Source organism: Ipomoea triloba, chromosome 4 (genome assembly GCF_003576645.1).
Source record: "Ipomoea triloba cultivar NCNSP0323 chromosome 4, ASM357664v1".
NCBI classification, from domain to species: Eukaryota; Viridiplantae; Streptophyta; class Magnoliopsida; order Solanales; family Convolvulaceae; genus Ipomoea; species Ipomoea triloba.
This window is the reverse complement of record NC_044919.1, coordinates 8800921-8817424: the sequence shown is the minus strand read 5'-3', so window position 1 is coordinate 8817424 and position 16504 is coordinate 8800921. Positions and strand designations below refer to the sequence as shown.

The following is a 16504-nucleotide window of genomic DNA, read 5'->3' as shown; positions in this document are numbered from 1 at the left end:
GGGGGGGGGGGGGGGGGGGGGGGGGAGGATTCAATGAAACAGAAGATTATTTTATTCCTTAATAAAAACTAAAAAGCCCCAAAGTAAAACATTAAGTAATGTAAGTTTACACCTTAATTGCATTCTGCACACTTGTGACATCTTCAAATTCAACAAAGGCATAGCATACATCAATATCCTGCATCATTTTTATGCGCATATATAAAATCAGTTTGCTTGGACATGAAGTAAAAAGCATATAAAGTTGAGCTACAGGGAACAACATAAGAACAAACCTTCCGTGTTCTGATGGCCACACCATCTTGTTTTATTTTACCAAACCTTTTAAATTCCTCCTCAATTTCAAAAGGTTCCATTGTCATTGGTACATTTCTCACATACACTGACTTCACTTCCACTGTAAAGCAACAAAGAATATGTCAGGGGCATGACTGCATGAGTAGGTTGTGGACAACTTTATCTTATATGCATCTAAACATTGAAGTCACCTTAAGAAAAAAATGGAGCTTAGTAATTAAGAATGTTACATAATATGGGTTAAACTCACATTCATCTTCTGCAGTGAAAAACTCTTCAACCACTTCTGATCCAGATCTCTCTAAAGTGCTAGATGGCTCATATGGTGTCTGACTAGGGGGCTCAGATATGTGTTGGTACTCCAATGGAGGAGCAGCAGGTTTGTTAAGAGAGGACTGAGGAGGTACTGCTTGCACAGGTTGTGCTTTAGCAACCTGTAAATTTTGAAACAATCAAATGGATAAAACTAATTAAACATATTTTGGGCCATCATTCTAGTGCAAGTTATGGAGTCCGAAAAAGGCAAATACATACAATAGAAGCATATGTGTGCTTCTGGGGCTCTGGAACTGGTTCCTCAATAGCAACAGAAGAAAACTGATCCTCTACAGCGTCCACACTTGGAACTGAACCATTTGACAGCACTGCAAAATTATCTTCAAGGACTTGCTCAGGCTGTTCCTCTGCAAAGTTGTAGTTGTCCACTGCTCCATTTTCTTCAGTCTTTGCAGGAGTCACAAAATCCCTTGCATGGATTTCTCCACCCAGCATGTAGTTGTTGGATACTGCAGAAGCAATAACTAATCTTAAAATTACACACACACAACCCTCCAGTATCTAAAAGACACTGCAAAGCAATTGATTATGCATATAAAGGAACAACTAAGGGTGTGTTTGGTTGACAGGTTTAGCTATCAGGAATAGGTATCAAAGTCATTGTTATTGTTTGGTTGACAAGTTTTTAGAACACTACTATGGGTTCTGATTGCCCCCTTAATTGCAAAACCCATTCCCTAATAAAATAAGGGTTTCATCTCTTACTCCTCAATTGTTTCCCCAACTATTAATAGTCATTCACACTCCACCCTACTACCAAACATGCAAAATACTTTCACCAAAACCCATTACCATTACCAAGTATTTGATACACATTCCGATTCCGATTTCCATATGCGAACCAAACACACCCTAATTCCAACTTTTCTTTCATATGTACATTTTGCAACGCATCTCAAAGTGGTGATTCAGAATTCAGATTTGGGAGCCACATGAATTGAAAGCGAAATGTTGAAATCAAGTAGCATTACCTAAAAAGCAAGGAAATTATTAGGCTTAATAATGCCACAACTTTTGTCCTTGTATCTAAAACTGAACTAGTTTTGAGTAGGCTTGGGTTTCTTAATTTGTCTGAAAACTCAAATAGATAAGCTACATTAAGCATTGTAATCCAAAGGCCCAGTTTAAGTAGTACCTTGATCTAGAGTAGTAGTTATAGTATTTGGCTTGGCATCAAGATTGGCCTGACCTATATAGGCCACTGGATGATGGAGACTCTGTTCCTCATCAACAAAGTGAAAGATATCATTGACAACAAGAAAACCTTTGTCCTGAGGTGCAAGGAAAAAGGTTTGTACAAATTTCTTGCGCCCAATGAAATCCTTTACATGGACGGTACCTGTGACCATGACTAGAACACCACCATTCCACGATTTTAAGGAATGTGCTGTCTTGATCTCTATCCCAATATAATTGAGTGACATTATAAGTGCGTGAATTTGCTGCAAAGAAATCAGAGAAGAAAAATAAGTAGGGTAGGGACCAAGGGGAAGTGGGTAACAGAAAACGAGAAAGAGAAAGAAGGAAACAATCAACATATAGAATGTACAAAACTAGCACTAATATTAAACAGGACTTATAGAACAACATCCGAAACTTCCCAAAGCATTTGTTTTCCAACCCAGTTACAAAAAGATATAGGTTGAATCCAATGTGCAGACACATTAAATCACAACAAAATATGTTTTATTCAGGCAATGAAATGGCATCTCTTGTTATTTTCAACTCTTTATGAACAAATATATGACCACATAAGCAAAAAAAAAAACAAAAAACAAAAAACAAAAAATAGAAGTGCTGATGCGGCATATATTTACTCTATTTTTGTAATATTTTGTCAAAGGGGGTAAGTACCACTATAACATCATGTATACATTGCTATGTAAGCAATGGCCTATGTAATCAAAGCAAGGTTGTAAAAGGTGCTAGGCCCCTAGATGGGTGCCCTAGGTTCCTTAATAAAATCTATTTTTGCTACATTTGATAAAACAATAAAGCATTAAAGCCTAACCCTAGCCCAAGCCCAAACCCTCCAAAGACTCAAAATCTAACCCTAATTTCAAGTCCCAAAATTTCATATTTCAATGGGTGAAGCATTAGAATCTCTCTTCAACTTCCGCAACCGCGATGAGTATACGACTTCCAAGTGGCAAAGTTGTCCGACAAAGCAAGGGGCTCTACGAAGGTGATGGGTGAGGTGGCGAGCTACGACTATGACGGGCAACTGAGCGATGGGTGACTGCGAGGGTGCGAACTCCAACGAAGGCAGCAGTGGCGCACATAGGAAAAATGACCGACTTGTCCAACTAGTCAGTCAACTCGGCCGACTAGTTGGACAGCCGCCTACATCAAAATATGCATTGGCCTAGGGGCACTTAGCGCCTAGGCCGCTTTTTGCAACACTGAATCAAAGAAAGGAGCCAATTTTTTAATGATGGAGCATGAGATTTTTGTCAAGGAGCACAAGTTTGCTGGAAAAATATTTGAATGGAAATTGTTTGTGCACTTTGCTGTAGTCTATGTGTTCTTAGTGAGTATTATGGTATTTTTTGTGAACATTGTGTTTACTCGGTACAAACCAAAAATTACCATGTAGTTATGACTTATGAGAACATCTTAAATCTGTAAATGCCACAAGGGAGTGAGATTCTTTGTATGGTTGAAGTTTTTTACACAAACCTGGTCCTGGTGGATGTGAGAAGATGAGGGATGAGATTTGAGGAGCAGACGGTCAAGTTACAAATAGAGTAGTAAAATTAATTCAAGCTCTGTGAACATTATATTTAATGTGAAGATTACAATATAACTATATGAACATTGTTCCAGAAATCTTTTGAATATTGCCAAAATCCATAAGTTGTCTACTCAAAATTACCAAGACTGTTTTCACTTTCCATTGTTGTAAAAATCGGCCTAGACGACCGCCTAGGCGCTAGGTACCACTAGGCCGAGGGGATTTTAGCCTTACGCAGCAGTCGGCGCACACAACTTGGTCAACTTGGCCGAGTGTTTTTTTCTTAATTGGTTTATTTCACTCAAAACAACGTCGTTTTGAGCGAAACAAACCAATTTCCAATATCCCCAAAATTACATAAATCCATTATCGGCTAAAAAAAAACTACCAACGTCGCAAATCTCCCTCGCCCTCTCTACAGCCCACACAGCCTAAGCCTCGTCAATTCGCCGTCGTCCACACACTCACAAAGTCGCCACATTCTAGTATTCTACAGCGTCGACGTCGCTATGACAACATCCCAACTAGCGCCTAGCGCCTTCAGGCAGCCTTCTAAAACACTGACTGTTTCAGTGCAAATAAGCCATAGCACAAACTCGCATTCGGACCCCTTAATAAGCAGCTAGGAGCCTGGGACTGGACTTGTCTAGAAAATAAATTTCCGACAGGAATTGCTTGAACACTTGAATTAGAGGTCAGAAGGTTATGTTAATGTAGGGCAATGCCAAAATTTCACAGTTTCAACAAAAATATGCCAAACTATAAAGTAGTTGTACACTGTTAAATAAATTAGGATCTAGTAAGAGTTAAGCCCATTCTACAAAATTCTAGATTTCCATAGCTCAATATGGATTTAATATAGGAATGAGCTTCTTTTCTGAATACATTTCAAGTCACAGTTCTGCTGCCAGATGCAGACTTAAAAAGCAAAATCACAGTTTCAGAAACACAGACAATGGGAGCTACAGAGCAACTCAAATTTATCATGTCACAAGTGAATAAAATCTCACTCCAATTGACTAGAAGATATTTCTCTGTTAGATTCTAAATACTCCGTAGTAAATAACAGATAGAAACAATAATTTTAAAAAAGCATTACCAGCAACCCAGAGGCAGCCTCCCTGGTGTTGGCATCGATCCGGAGCATCGTGCTAACATCACTGTAGAACTGGTGAACAAACTCAGGCTGTTGCTGCAGTACCTGATAGTACTGTCCTACGAAGTAGGAGCCAACCTGAAATCCCCCAAAAGTAACACCATAATCACGTAAAAAATCACTTGGAAAGTGCTTAAGATAGACGTGCAAATGTGCAGAAACTTATCCATAAACTAGCGTGTGAACATAGAGACAGAGGGGACACCTGAGCAGCGGTGAAGGAGAAGGGAAACATGGCGGCCATAGAGGGAAGATCACGGCGCCGGGAAGAGAGTATCCAAAACCGTACGATCTGTAAATTTCCACTCGCGAGATTCGAAACACAATAAACAGAACGAAATCGAATCGCCAAAACCCTCAGATTGCCATTAACATTTCTCAGTTCTCACAAAAGACGCCCCACTACTCTCTTCTCTCTTCTCTCTGTTCATAGACAGAGAATGGATTTTGGGAGGGTTTTTCACACGCGGCGGAGCGTACACTTTTATTCTCACTTTTATCAGATAAAATTGTCTTTACACAAAATTTTTTTAACTATTAAATATCAAATCATAATTATTATGAAATACGGAGTAATTTATTTGATAATATAATTATGGTATGATTAATTATTAAAATATAATTAATTATGATAATTAATTATTTTGGGTACACCCAAAACTACCATTAATATTGTAATCTAAAGGTGATTATTAACCTATATATTAGTAATCAATATTAATATTTACCATAAATGAAATAATTATCACTATTATTAATAAATCAAAACAGATAATAGTTATATATAAATAGCATGTCTAAAAAGGAAAAACCAGTACTTCCAATTAATATATACTCCATAATAATTTAAGGAAATTATATAATGAGGTGTTTTGTCAATTGTCATTAGTATTGTATCAGTGAATAATTGAGAATTGACATTATTTTTTTTTTGAGAATATAATTAACATTGTTAAATACTAGTATTTTCGTCAGTATGTTGCACGGAATGTATTTATTATAATATTTTAAAAATATTTAAATTGATATACAATTATATAAAGAGTTAATTTCAGCAATAGTCCTTTAATTATTGTGATTTTTCAAATTTGATCATCGTCTTTTAATTTGGACGAAATAAACCATTGACTATCAAAATTGTTCCACTATTGATCGTTCCGTTAACTAAGAGTTAAATAGACGAATGGTTAAAATGGTCATTTCCTTTGCTAAAATGTTCCCATACCAACAATTAGGAAGCTGAGCAAGATCTATGTTTGGTCCCTCGTTTTGCAAGGACCAGTGTTCAGAATTCCTAGAATAGTCTCCCAGGTATTGCGAAGATGACGATGGAATGTTCTGAACTCTCAACTTATCCCACCTGCTTTGTTGCACAACATGCAAATCAGGCCTGTGTTTTCTCATCTCCGTTAAACATCGAACCTATCAACCCCCTTGGTGACAAAATCCAACCCCACATGAAACCCAAACCGTTAAGAAACGTGAGCAAAAACCATGAGGCACATAAAGATGGAAACTTTAAGGAAAAACCCCAAAACAATAAATTGGTCAGTACTAACAAGAAACCTTAAACATCTTAAATGACTGAATTTTCAAGAAAAACAATGAAAAATAAAAACTTTTTTTATGTTATGGAAAGAGTCTTTGATGTGTAAGCTGGAAATGTGGGGAGGAAATAGAAACGGGAAAGAGACAAGAATTTGGATAAGAAATTCCATTGTTGTTGAGTTTCTCTCCTTCCTCGTCTTTTATTGTGAAAATGAATATACTTAAAAGATATAAAAGAATAATTACACATATATTTTTGTAATTACCTAATAATTATTATGATAATTAAGCTAAACATTGATCGTTGGATTTATTTTTATAATAATTAAAATTAAACTATTTCTCATTTTTTTGCATATTTATTTTTGTAATAACATAATTACATAAGTCATATTACATATCGATCTTTTTATGATAATTGTAGACAAAATAAGTCATATATTATTCAATTAATTGAATGATACTTTTGCATTAAATCTTATAATCAAATAAATGTACACGTTCAATATTAAATTTTTTAAATAATTTTATCTTTAATTTTAGTATCTAAATATATAATAAAAAAAATTATCCGTGCATCGCACGGGTAATTTATATAATTTTATATCGATCCAAATATTTGTAAAGTATTATAACAAATCCATTCCGTGCAACGCACGGTAAAAATACTAGTTTTTCTTAATAAATATTACACTTTTCCTTATGAGCCCATTTGGTTCGCTGAAAAATATTTGAAGGCAAATGGAATTCAAATTACCAAGAAAATAGATTCTATTATTTGATTGATGGAAAAGAAATTAATGTGAATATGAATTCCATTGTTTGGTTGAATTTGGAATGGTAAGGAATTATGAATATAAAGACCAATATGCTGTTAATAATAATAGTGATAATAAATTATATAATGTGTAATTAATAAACTTTGATGATGGTAAAATAGTCCAATTGTGTTATACTTTCTTCCCAAATCTTTTGACAAACAAAATACCAATCTTTTGCTAGGATTTTTTTTTCCTTCACGGCATCACTTTTAGGAAGTAGAATTCCAATGGAAAATATTTTCCTTCCAACCAAACAACATAAAACATCATTTTCCTCCACTTTTAGAAAAATCTTTTCCATGAAAAATGTTTTTCATCCAACCAAACACCCCTTATAAATATAATAATTAATTTATCTACGATTAGTATTACACTTTCCTCATAAGTAATGATCAATTAATTTATCTCTAATTAGTATTACATTTTTTCTCATAAGTAATTTTTCAACCTCTAAATATTACATTTTTATTTAAAAGTATTACATTTTTCATTAAAAGTATATATCACATTTTCCTCATGAGTAATAATCAATTTATCTCTGATTAGTATTACATTTTTCATAACAACATAACTACAGTATCATTTTGATATAACTACAATTTCATTGGACAATATACACTCAAATATGTGAAATTGTTATTCAGTTTCATTTTATATACATTCAGTTTCTTTCAATAATTGCTTTTAGAGGGAAAAGATAATTCATTAAATCAAAAGATCAGTAACAAAAGAAGGGAAAGTGATGACAAGCCACTCACCCAGGTGGGGATCAAACCCAAGAGCTCTAGCAATAGAATGGGTCACTAATTGGTTTAACGTCTAACAAAAACAAATACCTTCCACTTGTTAGGAATTAATCTATAATAAATGTTACGATTATAAATAATAATTAAATACTTTTAATAGAATTGAAAAATATAGTCACTATGATAATTAATAGTTATTAAATTAAATACAATACCTCAGATAAAAAAAATAATGAGTATATTTATTACAATCCTTGATAGAATCATATACAAAATGATTAATTATTTTGGTGATGAATATATTGGAAATGACCAAAGAATAGGGACGATCAGGGGTCCGGGAGCCCAGAGCTTGGGACCTAAGAAGATGGCTCGGGTGATCCGAGAGGACACGAACCAAGATAGACGTCACAAACCAAGATAGACGACCCGGATAAAGATAGATAACCCAGACCGGGATAGGTGACCCAGGGCCGACTAATCATTCCTATCCCAGGGCCCGCCTCTGGGTTCAAAATGGCGGGCTTTGACATGTTCTTGCGGTCCACTACTATTTTAAGAAGTTTGTTGACCTTTCTCTTATATATATATATATATATATATATATATATATATATATATATATATATATATATATATATATATATATGACCACTGTCTTAACCTAAACAAATCATGTTCAATTTCTTTACAAGATATTGTTTGTAATATTCTTACATCAACTTACTAATAAATATTACTACAATATTTTTCTTATACTATTTTATCCCTTTTATCTATGCGACTATGCAAACTTATTGGTTCGTACATACTCCATGTCGATTTGGTCCATCATCAAGTACTGTATCATTATTGATTTTAATAGTATTTGGTACAATCAACCGTTCCCTATATACTTTTTTGGAGGTAGAGGAAAAGAAATTAGGAAGTTGTTTGAACAAAGGTGTAACTGTGTAAGGTCAAAATAGTACAAAACATTTTTTTAAGCATAAACAAACATCAAATGTCATGTTTTGAACATTTAAAATTAAAAGTGAAACTTTTTTTTTTTTAATGTTGAAGATAACAAATAGAATAAATTAAAGTCTATGACTAAAGAAAATGTTGTTATAGTCGATGAACGGAAAGTTAAATAAACTCAAAAGAAATTATTTTCTATATTAAAATTACACTATAATATTCACCTGTTATCTTGAAGACTGATAAAAAAAAAAAAGAATAATGTTATATGTGCACTATATTTTTCTTTCAATCTTTTCCTCCTTGATGTGATTTTATCTTATTTGACACTTTAGTATTTGATTATTAATTATTTTTTAAAAAAATGTTCAAATTAGCTACCAAACTACATGCAAAAATGTAATTAGGCCATCCAACTAAGAAAAGTACAATTAAGTCCTTGAACTATCCAAAATTATACAATTTGATTTGTTTCTCATGTCATCATTGACATGACAATCAACTTATTAAAAAAATATTATTTTTCAATTTATTTTAATATTTGTAAATAAAATAAAATGTAAAAAACCAAAAGAAAAGGAGGAAAACCCCACCCCTCCATGTCTTTGTCTCAAGGTATTCACATTCCATTCGGTTTGGAATCTTTTTTTTTTGACAAAGGTTTGGAATTTTATTTTTGTTCCCTTTATTTTCATTTTTGTAAACCGAATTCCACATAAGTTGAGTAGTTCACCCATTATTTTCCTCTATGTGTAGATCATAAGTGAATAAAGAAAATTTAAAATCACTCATTAACCAACCCACAACTTATTATTGCGTATAAAAATAGTACAACGTGTTGTAATTCAAGTGAAAAGAAGTCTGATTCTCCTCAAATAAAATTTTAAATTTAATATAATAGATCTGATTGAAACTCAAATTTAAAATACACTATAATATATTAAATAACACGAGTTCAAATCATACTTATTCTTATTGTATTAGATAAAAAAGAGTGAAGGGAGACACTCTCAAACTTATTAAAGCCAATTCAAAGATGGCACGCAAACTAGCACACCCACTCGTAGATAGTAATAAAGGAGAATTAAAACCCAAGTTGATTAGGCACAAACACTTGGGTTTGCAAGCAAGTATTGCTCGACAACCTTGAAAAGTTCCATGGCCTTGTCCACCCCTTCCTTAATTTCCTCTTCTTTGAGAACATAGTCACCCTTGGTGTGATGCTTGTTTGTGTTCTTGCAAATGCACCCGCCATTGCCGCTCGCTTCAATCGTCGCCTCATAATCTACACGCTCGAGCTTGTCTCCCATCACATCTCCCTCGATCAACGAGTACTTGCAGATCAAGTTATCAACGTCCACCACTTCCATCTTATGTTTCACGTACTTTAAGGTGTCTCCTGTTGTTCCAAAATCGACCATATGTTTAGTATTGCATCCCAAAACAATTTTAAAATGCATGCTTAATTAACTAGCTTTAACTTTGTCTAGTTATTAGGATGTAATTCAATTGAGTCAAGTTTGAGTAGTCAAAACTCGAAAGTTGAGTCCAACCTAGTTATATACTCGTATTACATTTATATTAATATATATATATATATATAGAACATGTGGCAGCGCCCTTACGTGCGGCCGTGCGGTTTACACCACTCAATGTTACGAAATGCACTTACGAAATGCACCACTCAATAACATTGAGTGGTGTATTTCTTAAATATGAAATACACCACTCAATGTTATTGAGTGATGCATTTCGTAACATTGAGTGGTGCATTTCTTAACATTGAGTGGTGTAAACCGCATGGCCGCACGTAAGGGCGCGGCCACATTTGAATAGAAATCTATATATATTCGTGGGGTCGGTGCTGATTTACTATCAGGTATGCATAAATGCACTGCACAATGTTCAGAAATACACCACAACTAATGCTTTCCATGTGGCCGGTGCTGATTTACCATCAGATATGCATAAATGCACCCCACAATGTTCAAAAATACACCAGAATTAATGAAATGTACCAATGCACCACAAAACGCATCACACACAAAAAGAAATGCACCTCACCACACCACACCTAATGGTGCATTTTCGAAATTGACAAAATTCATGATTCATTAATATATAGTTCGATATAATGCTCAAATTCTTTACTAACCTTCGAGGTAGTTCATCTTTTTGATGGTTCCAGCACCACCATCACCATGAACAATTTCGATGCTCTTAATGACCTGCGGCATCACCTTTGGCAAGAGGCTGTCTGAGTCCACATACAGAGCCTTGAACATCCTAGGAGCTGCAACTGAACTTGCCACTTCATGGGTAAAGGTAGCAACACCCATAGTGTTTTTTGCTTAGTTTAATAAAACAAAATATTTGAAGAGATTAAGGTTGGTAGAATGCTTAGTACTGAGCTGTGGGATGATTATGGAAGCTGTGACTGAGCTCTATTTATAGGCATGGTGCGAGGTTGTTGGGTGATACTGTACGTGATAGTGAGGAGCTATAATTTCAATAGTCAAGGCCGGCACTCCATTGTAGACTTTCATGGCAACAATTAGTTACATTCTAGATGTTGTTTCAAAGGAATGCATACACTTGGACTCTTACAATTCATGGATATAGGTTGTGATGCCACGCAATTCTTTATGTTAATTGGAATTTTTATTTAAAAGAAAAAAATATTTAAGTGATCCCAGTTTCACTAGATTAATTATAAATTCACCTTGTCCTGGAGTTATTGCAGAGTTAAATAAAATAGTTTATTCTAGCTACTATTCTTGTCCTTCAACTAAAAGTCTATAATGGTACTTCTTTTTATTTCAAGTGATGTGGAAAACCCGCGCAACCGCTATCTCAGGGTATATGTATTGTGTAATATTAACTCCGCTCATATGTAATAATCTGCAAATCATATGATAATAGAGGTATACTGCACTACGACACTAGGAAATTAAATGACATTTCTATCTATATTACTTGATGCTTTACTTCAAATTCAAAATATTCTCATATGTACTTGCTAGAGTAAAATTTTCATGTGCAAAATGAGTTATTTTAGATATTTTAGATTAAAAGTGAAACATTTGAACAACTTTATCACTATAATCAAAGTCAAGATTAAAAGTTTTACATCCTAGCCTCTCTGTTTAGTTGACTTATCATAATTTTCATTCTCTCATATGCTCTGTCGGGTCGAGTCCCTTGGGTTGGGATTTAATTTTTTGAGAAGAAAGATTAAATAAAAAAAAACTATTTAATTACTTAGCGGTGGGATCGAAAATGCCCTAGATACAATCGAATGAATTGAATGAAGTTTGGTAAACCAGCTAAACTGGTTTAATTCGCTAATTTTTTTGTTAAAACGATGTTTACCAAGCAAATCCTTTTACATTAGCAATTTTTTTGTTTCTAAACATAACATCATTAGTTTTTATACAAATATTTACATGAATTTATTTCAAATTGCAACAGAAATAATGTTAAATATTGAGGGTGATACATTCTTTGAAAATTTGTCAGCTAATAAGTTGAAAAGCGAATCTAAAAATATTTTTAATAATATTTTCACTCCTTTTTTGACATTTTCTTTCTTGATGTCCCCATTTATGAAATTGTATAGTCAAAACATCATAGTTATCTGGTTGCAAGTTGCAACTACCAACTATATCTTATTATTGTGTGGATAATGTCAGAATTTTTCATCATCCTAAAGTTAAAGATTGTATGACTTTTTTTTTTTTTTTGATCAAAGAGATTGTATGACTAAGTAATGGCCGGCATCAAAAGTCTAAAAGACCACATCGGATTTGCGGAAATTTTGCTTATTTTTCGACATTAAATCCGGGCCGGGTTCTGTCCACAACATTAGATTAGAGTAATGTTATTTTGTCAACGTGAGCAGTTCAGTTAATTATAAGGATAAAGTTTGAAAATAATGATTTAGAATTGAGTTTCAGTAGCGATAGCGCGGAAGCGACCTTTCAAAGTGAAAGAGGCTCCTTGTGCACAATAAACACCTCTTAGATGCTCTGTCGGGTCGAAATGTGAAATATCTTTGGAGTTAAGGATTCAATCTTTAAGGAACAACAACACGACTAATGCTACTATTCCTTACATTATCATGATATTAAATATTTTACCATTACTTTATGGAGATTCATTTATGTATACAATTGAAAAATCAAAATTTAGATTTGAGGTGGACTTTTATGTACAAAAGTGTACAATTTAATATTAAATTCACTTGATTTATTTATTTATGAGATTAAAATTAAACGATTTAATAACGTTCAAGGTATAATCTGATAAACTAAAAAGTTAAATTAAAAACAAATTAAAATCAAAATTCATTTAAAGAAAACGTAATAAATGGGTCAACATGACATAAAATATTGAAAAATGCAGAAAAATAAGAATTATTCGATTATCTGTCTTATGCAGTCAAATATTAGCTACACTCCACAGTATCAAATACATGCATTGTTGTCACTTAGTCAGTCAATTGAATTTTTGTCTTTTCACACTGATTGATTGATGAAATTTCAAGTCTTACATTCTTATTGCTATGGAGTATTATTTTAGTTTTGATTTATTTTATTTTTAATCTTCAACTTTAAAAATCGTCTCAAGTTTAATTTAAAACATCTTAAACATTCTTATTTTATAAAATATTTACAAAATTTCTTCTTATTTTATTTAGTGATATTTTGGATATATATTAGATTGAAAGAGAAATATTTTTTAAAGTTAATAATTAAAAATAAAATAAAATAAAATCAATAATTAACAATAAAATGTTGATGCGAACATTTAAATAAACCTGCTGAAAGGACTATTTTTGTCTATTAAAATTGCTCTATAATATTTACTCATCATCTAATTAATTAAAATTTTGGAGACTAGTAGAGTGATAGTTGAATGTTACATCTGTCAAAATTATTTATATTTTTTATTAATTCTAACTTCAATACCCCATTACTTATTGCTTGATTAAATGCACAAGACATGGCCTTATATATTAATAATAATCTATATCTATACTATATATAAAAACAATTTCCTCCTCCCAAATTTTCCCCCCAAAACTTAGGAGTATTTTGGTAAAATCATTTATTTTATTTATTTATTATTTTAGTATTTTGGTAAAATCATTTATTTTATTTATTTATTATTTTATTATTTTGGTAAAATCATTTATTTTATTTATTTATTATTTTATTATTTTATTAATTATCCATCCTATAATATTATTATGGTAATATATGATAATGATATTATGATAATATGGTAATATTGTTAATATTAATGGGTGATGGGTGATTGGTGATATATAATTGATAATTGATAATATGGTATATGGTATTATTCTTAATATTAATATATTAATATATACTAATATTAATTAATTAATTGGTGATTATTTTAAAAAAGAATAATTAATTGGTGATTGGTGATTAGTGATATGGTAATATTGTTATATATTAATATTTATATTTATATAGATTGATATTGATATTAATTAATTAATTGGTGATTGGTGATTAGTGATATGATAATCTATATCTATATCTATATATCTATATATATTTATATAATTGACATGTAATTAACTATATTAGAATGAAAAAATTATATAATATTGTAGTAAAATTTTTACATGTCAATCATCTATATTTACATAAAATTAAAATTAATTATACTTTCCTTTTGAAAAATCTTCCATATTATGTTTATCCTCCACTATATAATGATGAGAAATGGCTCTTCTCTCACAACGTACCAATATCTGTGCTTTCACTATTAGTTAGAGATCTATAATTTGTAATTCTACGAAGTCGAAGATCGAACTTTAACACGCGTATAATTGTTATGGTATGCGGTATGATTTAATTTTTAGTTGATTCATTCTGCATGTTGGAGATCCTTATGGTGTAGTCTGCATTCCATAGAGTATTTTGTAGTACTGTGATTTAGTTTGATTTTAACAGCTCAATATACTTTAATTTTTGCTGATAAGGTTTCAAGTAGTTAGGCCAATTTTGCCATGGGCGTATCACGTATGTAAAATTACAATTTTCAGAGTGATTGTAGTGAACAATCAAATGTTTTCTATAATTATATATTTTAATCACATTACTTTGATTGGTAATTTCTAATGGAAAAACATTGTATTGTAACTTTGTATTACAAGATTTTGAATGATAATACCTTATTTAACTATCCATCTTTTTAGTTGTACTGTGCAAAATAACTAGCAATGTACGGATGCTCATCTATATATTGTAGAATTTGCAATCTTGATCTTCCCCATTTACGGATGCTTATGTAATTTGGTAAAAATGGTGGTTACTATACTTGAATAAATCCTCAATTATTCATTCCAATTGTTCGTTTTACCATTCCAATTCTTCATTTTATAAAAAATGGTGCATTGGAAGCTAAACATGGGTTATTGTATCATTGATTGTTGATTCCAATTATTATTAATCTTTATCATTAATTGCACAATACTAATTCACACTTATTAGTTAAAAAATGGTGATTACTATGCTTGAATAAATGAAATAATAATATTAAATTTTGTAGCCTCGATTTAAAATCTATTATGTTAATATAATAATAATAATAATAATAAGGGAAAATGGTCAAATAGGCCCTCGAACATTTCATAAGAAGTCAATTAGGTCCACGAACTTTTAAAACGTGCAATTAAACCCTCAAACATGTCAAAATAAGGCAATGAAGCCCATGAACAGGTAATTGACCTGTTATTACCGGTCATTTGGATTTTCCGACGACCGGCAACATTTTCCGGCCACCGACGACACAGTCCGGCGACCGGCGACGACCGAATCGTCGCCGGTCGTCGTCTCCGACGAATGGCCGCCTTCTCCGTGAAGAAGGCAACCAGAAATGGCCGCCTTCTTCACGGAGAAGGCGACCAGATCGAACATTTCATAAGAAGTCAATTAGGTCCACGAACTTTTAAAACGTGCAATTAGACCCTCAAACATGTCAAAATAAGGCAATGAAGCCCACGAACAGGTAATTGACCTGTTATTACCGGTCATTTGGATTTTCCGGACCGACGACACTTTCCGGCCACCGATGACACAGTCCGGCGACCGGCGACGACCGAATCGTCGCCGGCCGCCGTCTCCGGCGAATGGCCGCCTTCTCCGTGAAGAAGGCAACCAGAAATGGCCGCCTTCTTCTTCTGGCCAGAGGTCGCCTTCTCCGTGAAGAAGAAAGAAGGCAACCAGATCTGGTTGCCTTCTTCACGGAGAAGGCGACCAGAGTTCTGGTCACCTTCTTCACGGAGAAGGTGACCAGATTTGGTCGCCTTCTCCGTGAAGAAGGCGGCCATTTCTGGTTGCCTTCTTCACGGAGAAGGCGGCCATTCGTCGGAGACGACGACCGGCGACGATTCGGTCGTCGCCGGTCGCCGGACTGTGTCGTCGGTGGCCGGAAAATGTTGCCGGTCGTCGGAAAATCCAAATGACCGGTAATAACAGGTCAATTACCTGTTCATGGGCTTCATTGCCTTATTTTGACATGTTTGAGGGTTTAATTGCACGTTTTAAAAGTTCGTGGACCTAATTGACTTCTTATGAAATGTTCGAGGGCCTATTTGACCCTTTTCCCTAATAATAATAATAATAATAATAATATAATACTCCGTAGTAATAATAATCTAAAATTCTTAATATAATTTTCCTAATAATAATAATAATAATATAATAATAATAATCCATAACTCTTAATATAAGTTTGTAACTAAATTTTCCTATTAAATCTGTTTATAAAAGTAATTATAAATATAGAATTGAGAAATTCCTATGATATTTTATTTAATTGATATTATTCCTAATATATTTTATCTAAAAGGCTTCCTTCCTTTTTTATA

At 32.9% G+C, this 16504-nt stretch overlaps 2 protein-coding genes across 3 annotated transcripts in view; both read right to left on the bottom strand.

Annotated features, from left to right (window-relative positions):
- The window catches only part of LOC116015055 (nuclear transport factor 2-like), a 7570-nt gene extending 2589 nt beyond the window's left edge, over positions 1-4981 (bottom strand). Inside the window, exons 1-7 of the mRNA XM_031255052.1 lie at positions 4729-4981; positions 4467-4601; positions 1769-2075; positions 832-1082; positions 548-731; positions 276-397; positions 113-178 (exon numbers count right to left, since the gene is read on the bottom strand). Coding sequence (XP_031110912.1) covers positions 113-178; positions 276-397; positions 548-731; positions 832-1082; positions 1769-2075; positions 4467-4601; positions 4729-4767 — 1104 coding nt within the window. The 5' untranslated portion in view covers positions 4768-4981. The remainder of the gene's footprint in view (positions 1-112; positions 179-275; positions 398-547; positions 732-831; positions 1083-1768; positions 2076-4466; positions 4602-4728) is intronic.
- Positions 4982-9484: 4503 nt separating this feature from the next.
- LOC116017057 (pathogenesis-related protein STH-2-like) lies at positions 9485-11006 on the bottom strand. 2 transcript variants are annotated; one of them, XM_031257571.1, is made up of 3 exons: positions 10898-11004; positions 10754-10847; positions 9485-9997 (listed from the first exon to the last, which is right to left on the bottom strand). In XM_031257571.1, the coding sequence occupies exons 1-3, from the start codon at positions 10913-10915 to the stop codon at positions 9699-9701; spliced, it is 411 nt and encodes a 136-aa protein (XP_031113431.1). In that variant the 5' UTR covers positions 10916-11004; the 3' UTR covers positions 9485-9698. The 2 variants fall into 2 exon arrangements, with proteins under 2 accessions (XP_031113431.1, XP_031113430.1); XM_031257570.1 differs by having other exon boundaries at positions 10754-11006.
- Between the last annotated feature and the right edge of the window lie 5498 nt (positions 11007-16504).

Bases quoted from the DNA above. Each gene is read 5' to 3' on its own strand.
- LOC116017057 (XM_031257570.1), bottom strand. From the start codon at position 10,937: ATGGGTGTTGCTACCTTTACCCATGAAGTGGCAAGTTCAGTTGCAGCT. The intron at 9,998-10,753 runs GTTAGTAAAGAA...TTGGAACAACAG, and splicing joins AAAGATGAACTACCTCGAAG to GAGACACCTTAAAGTACGTG.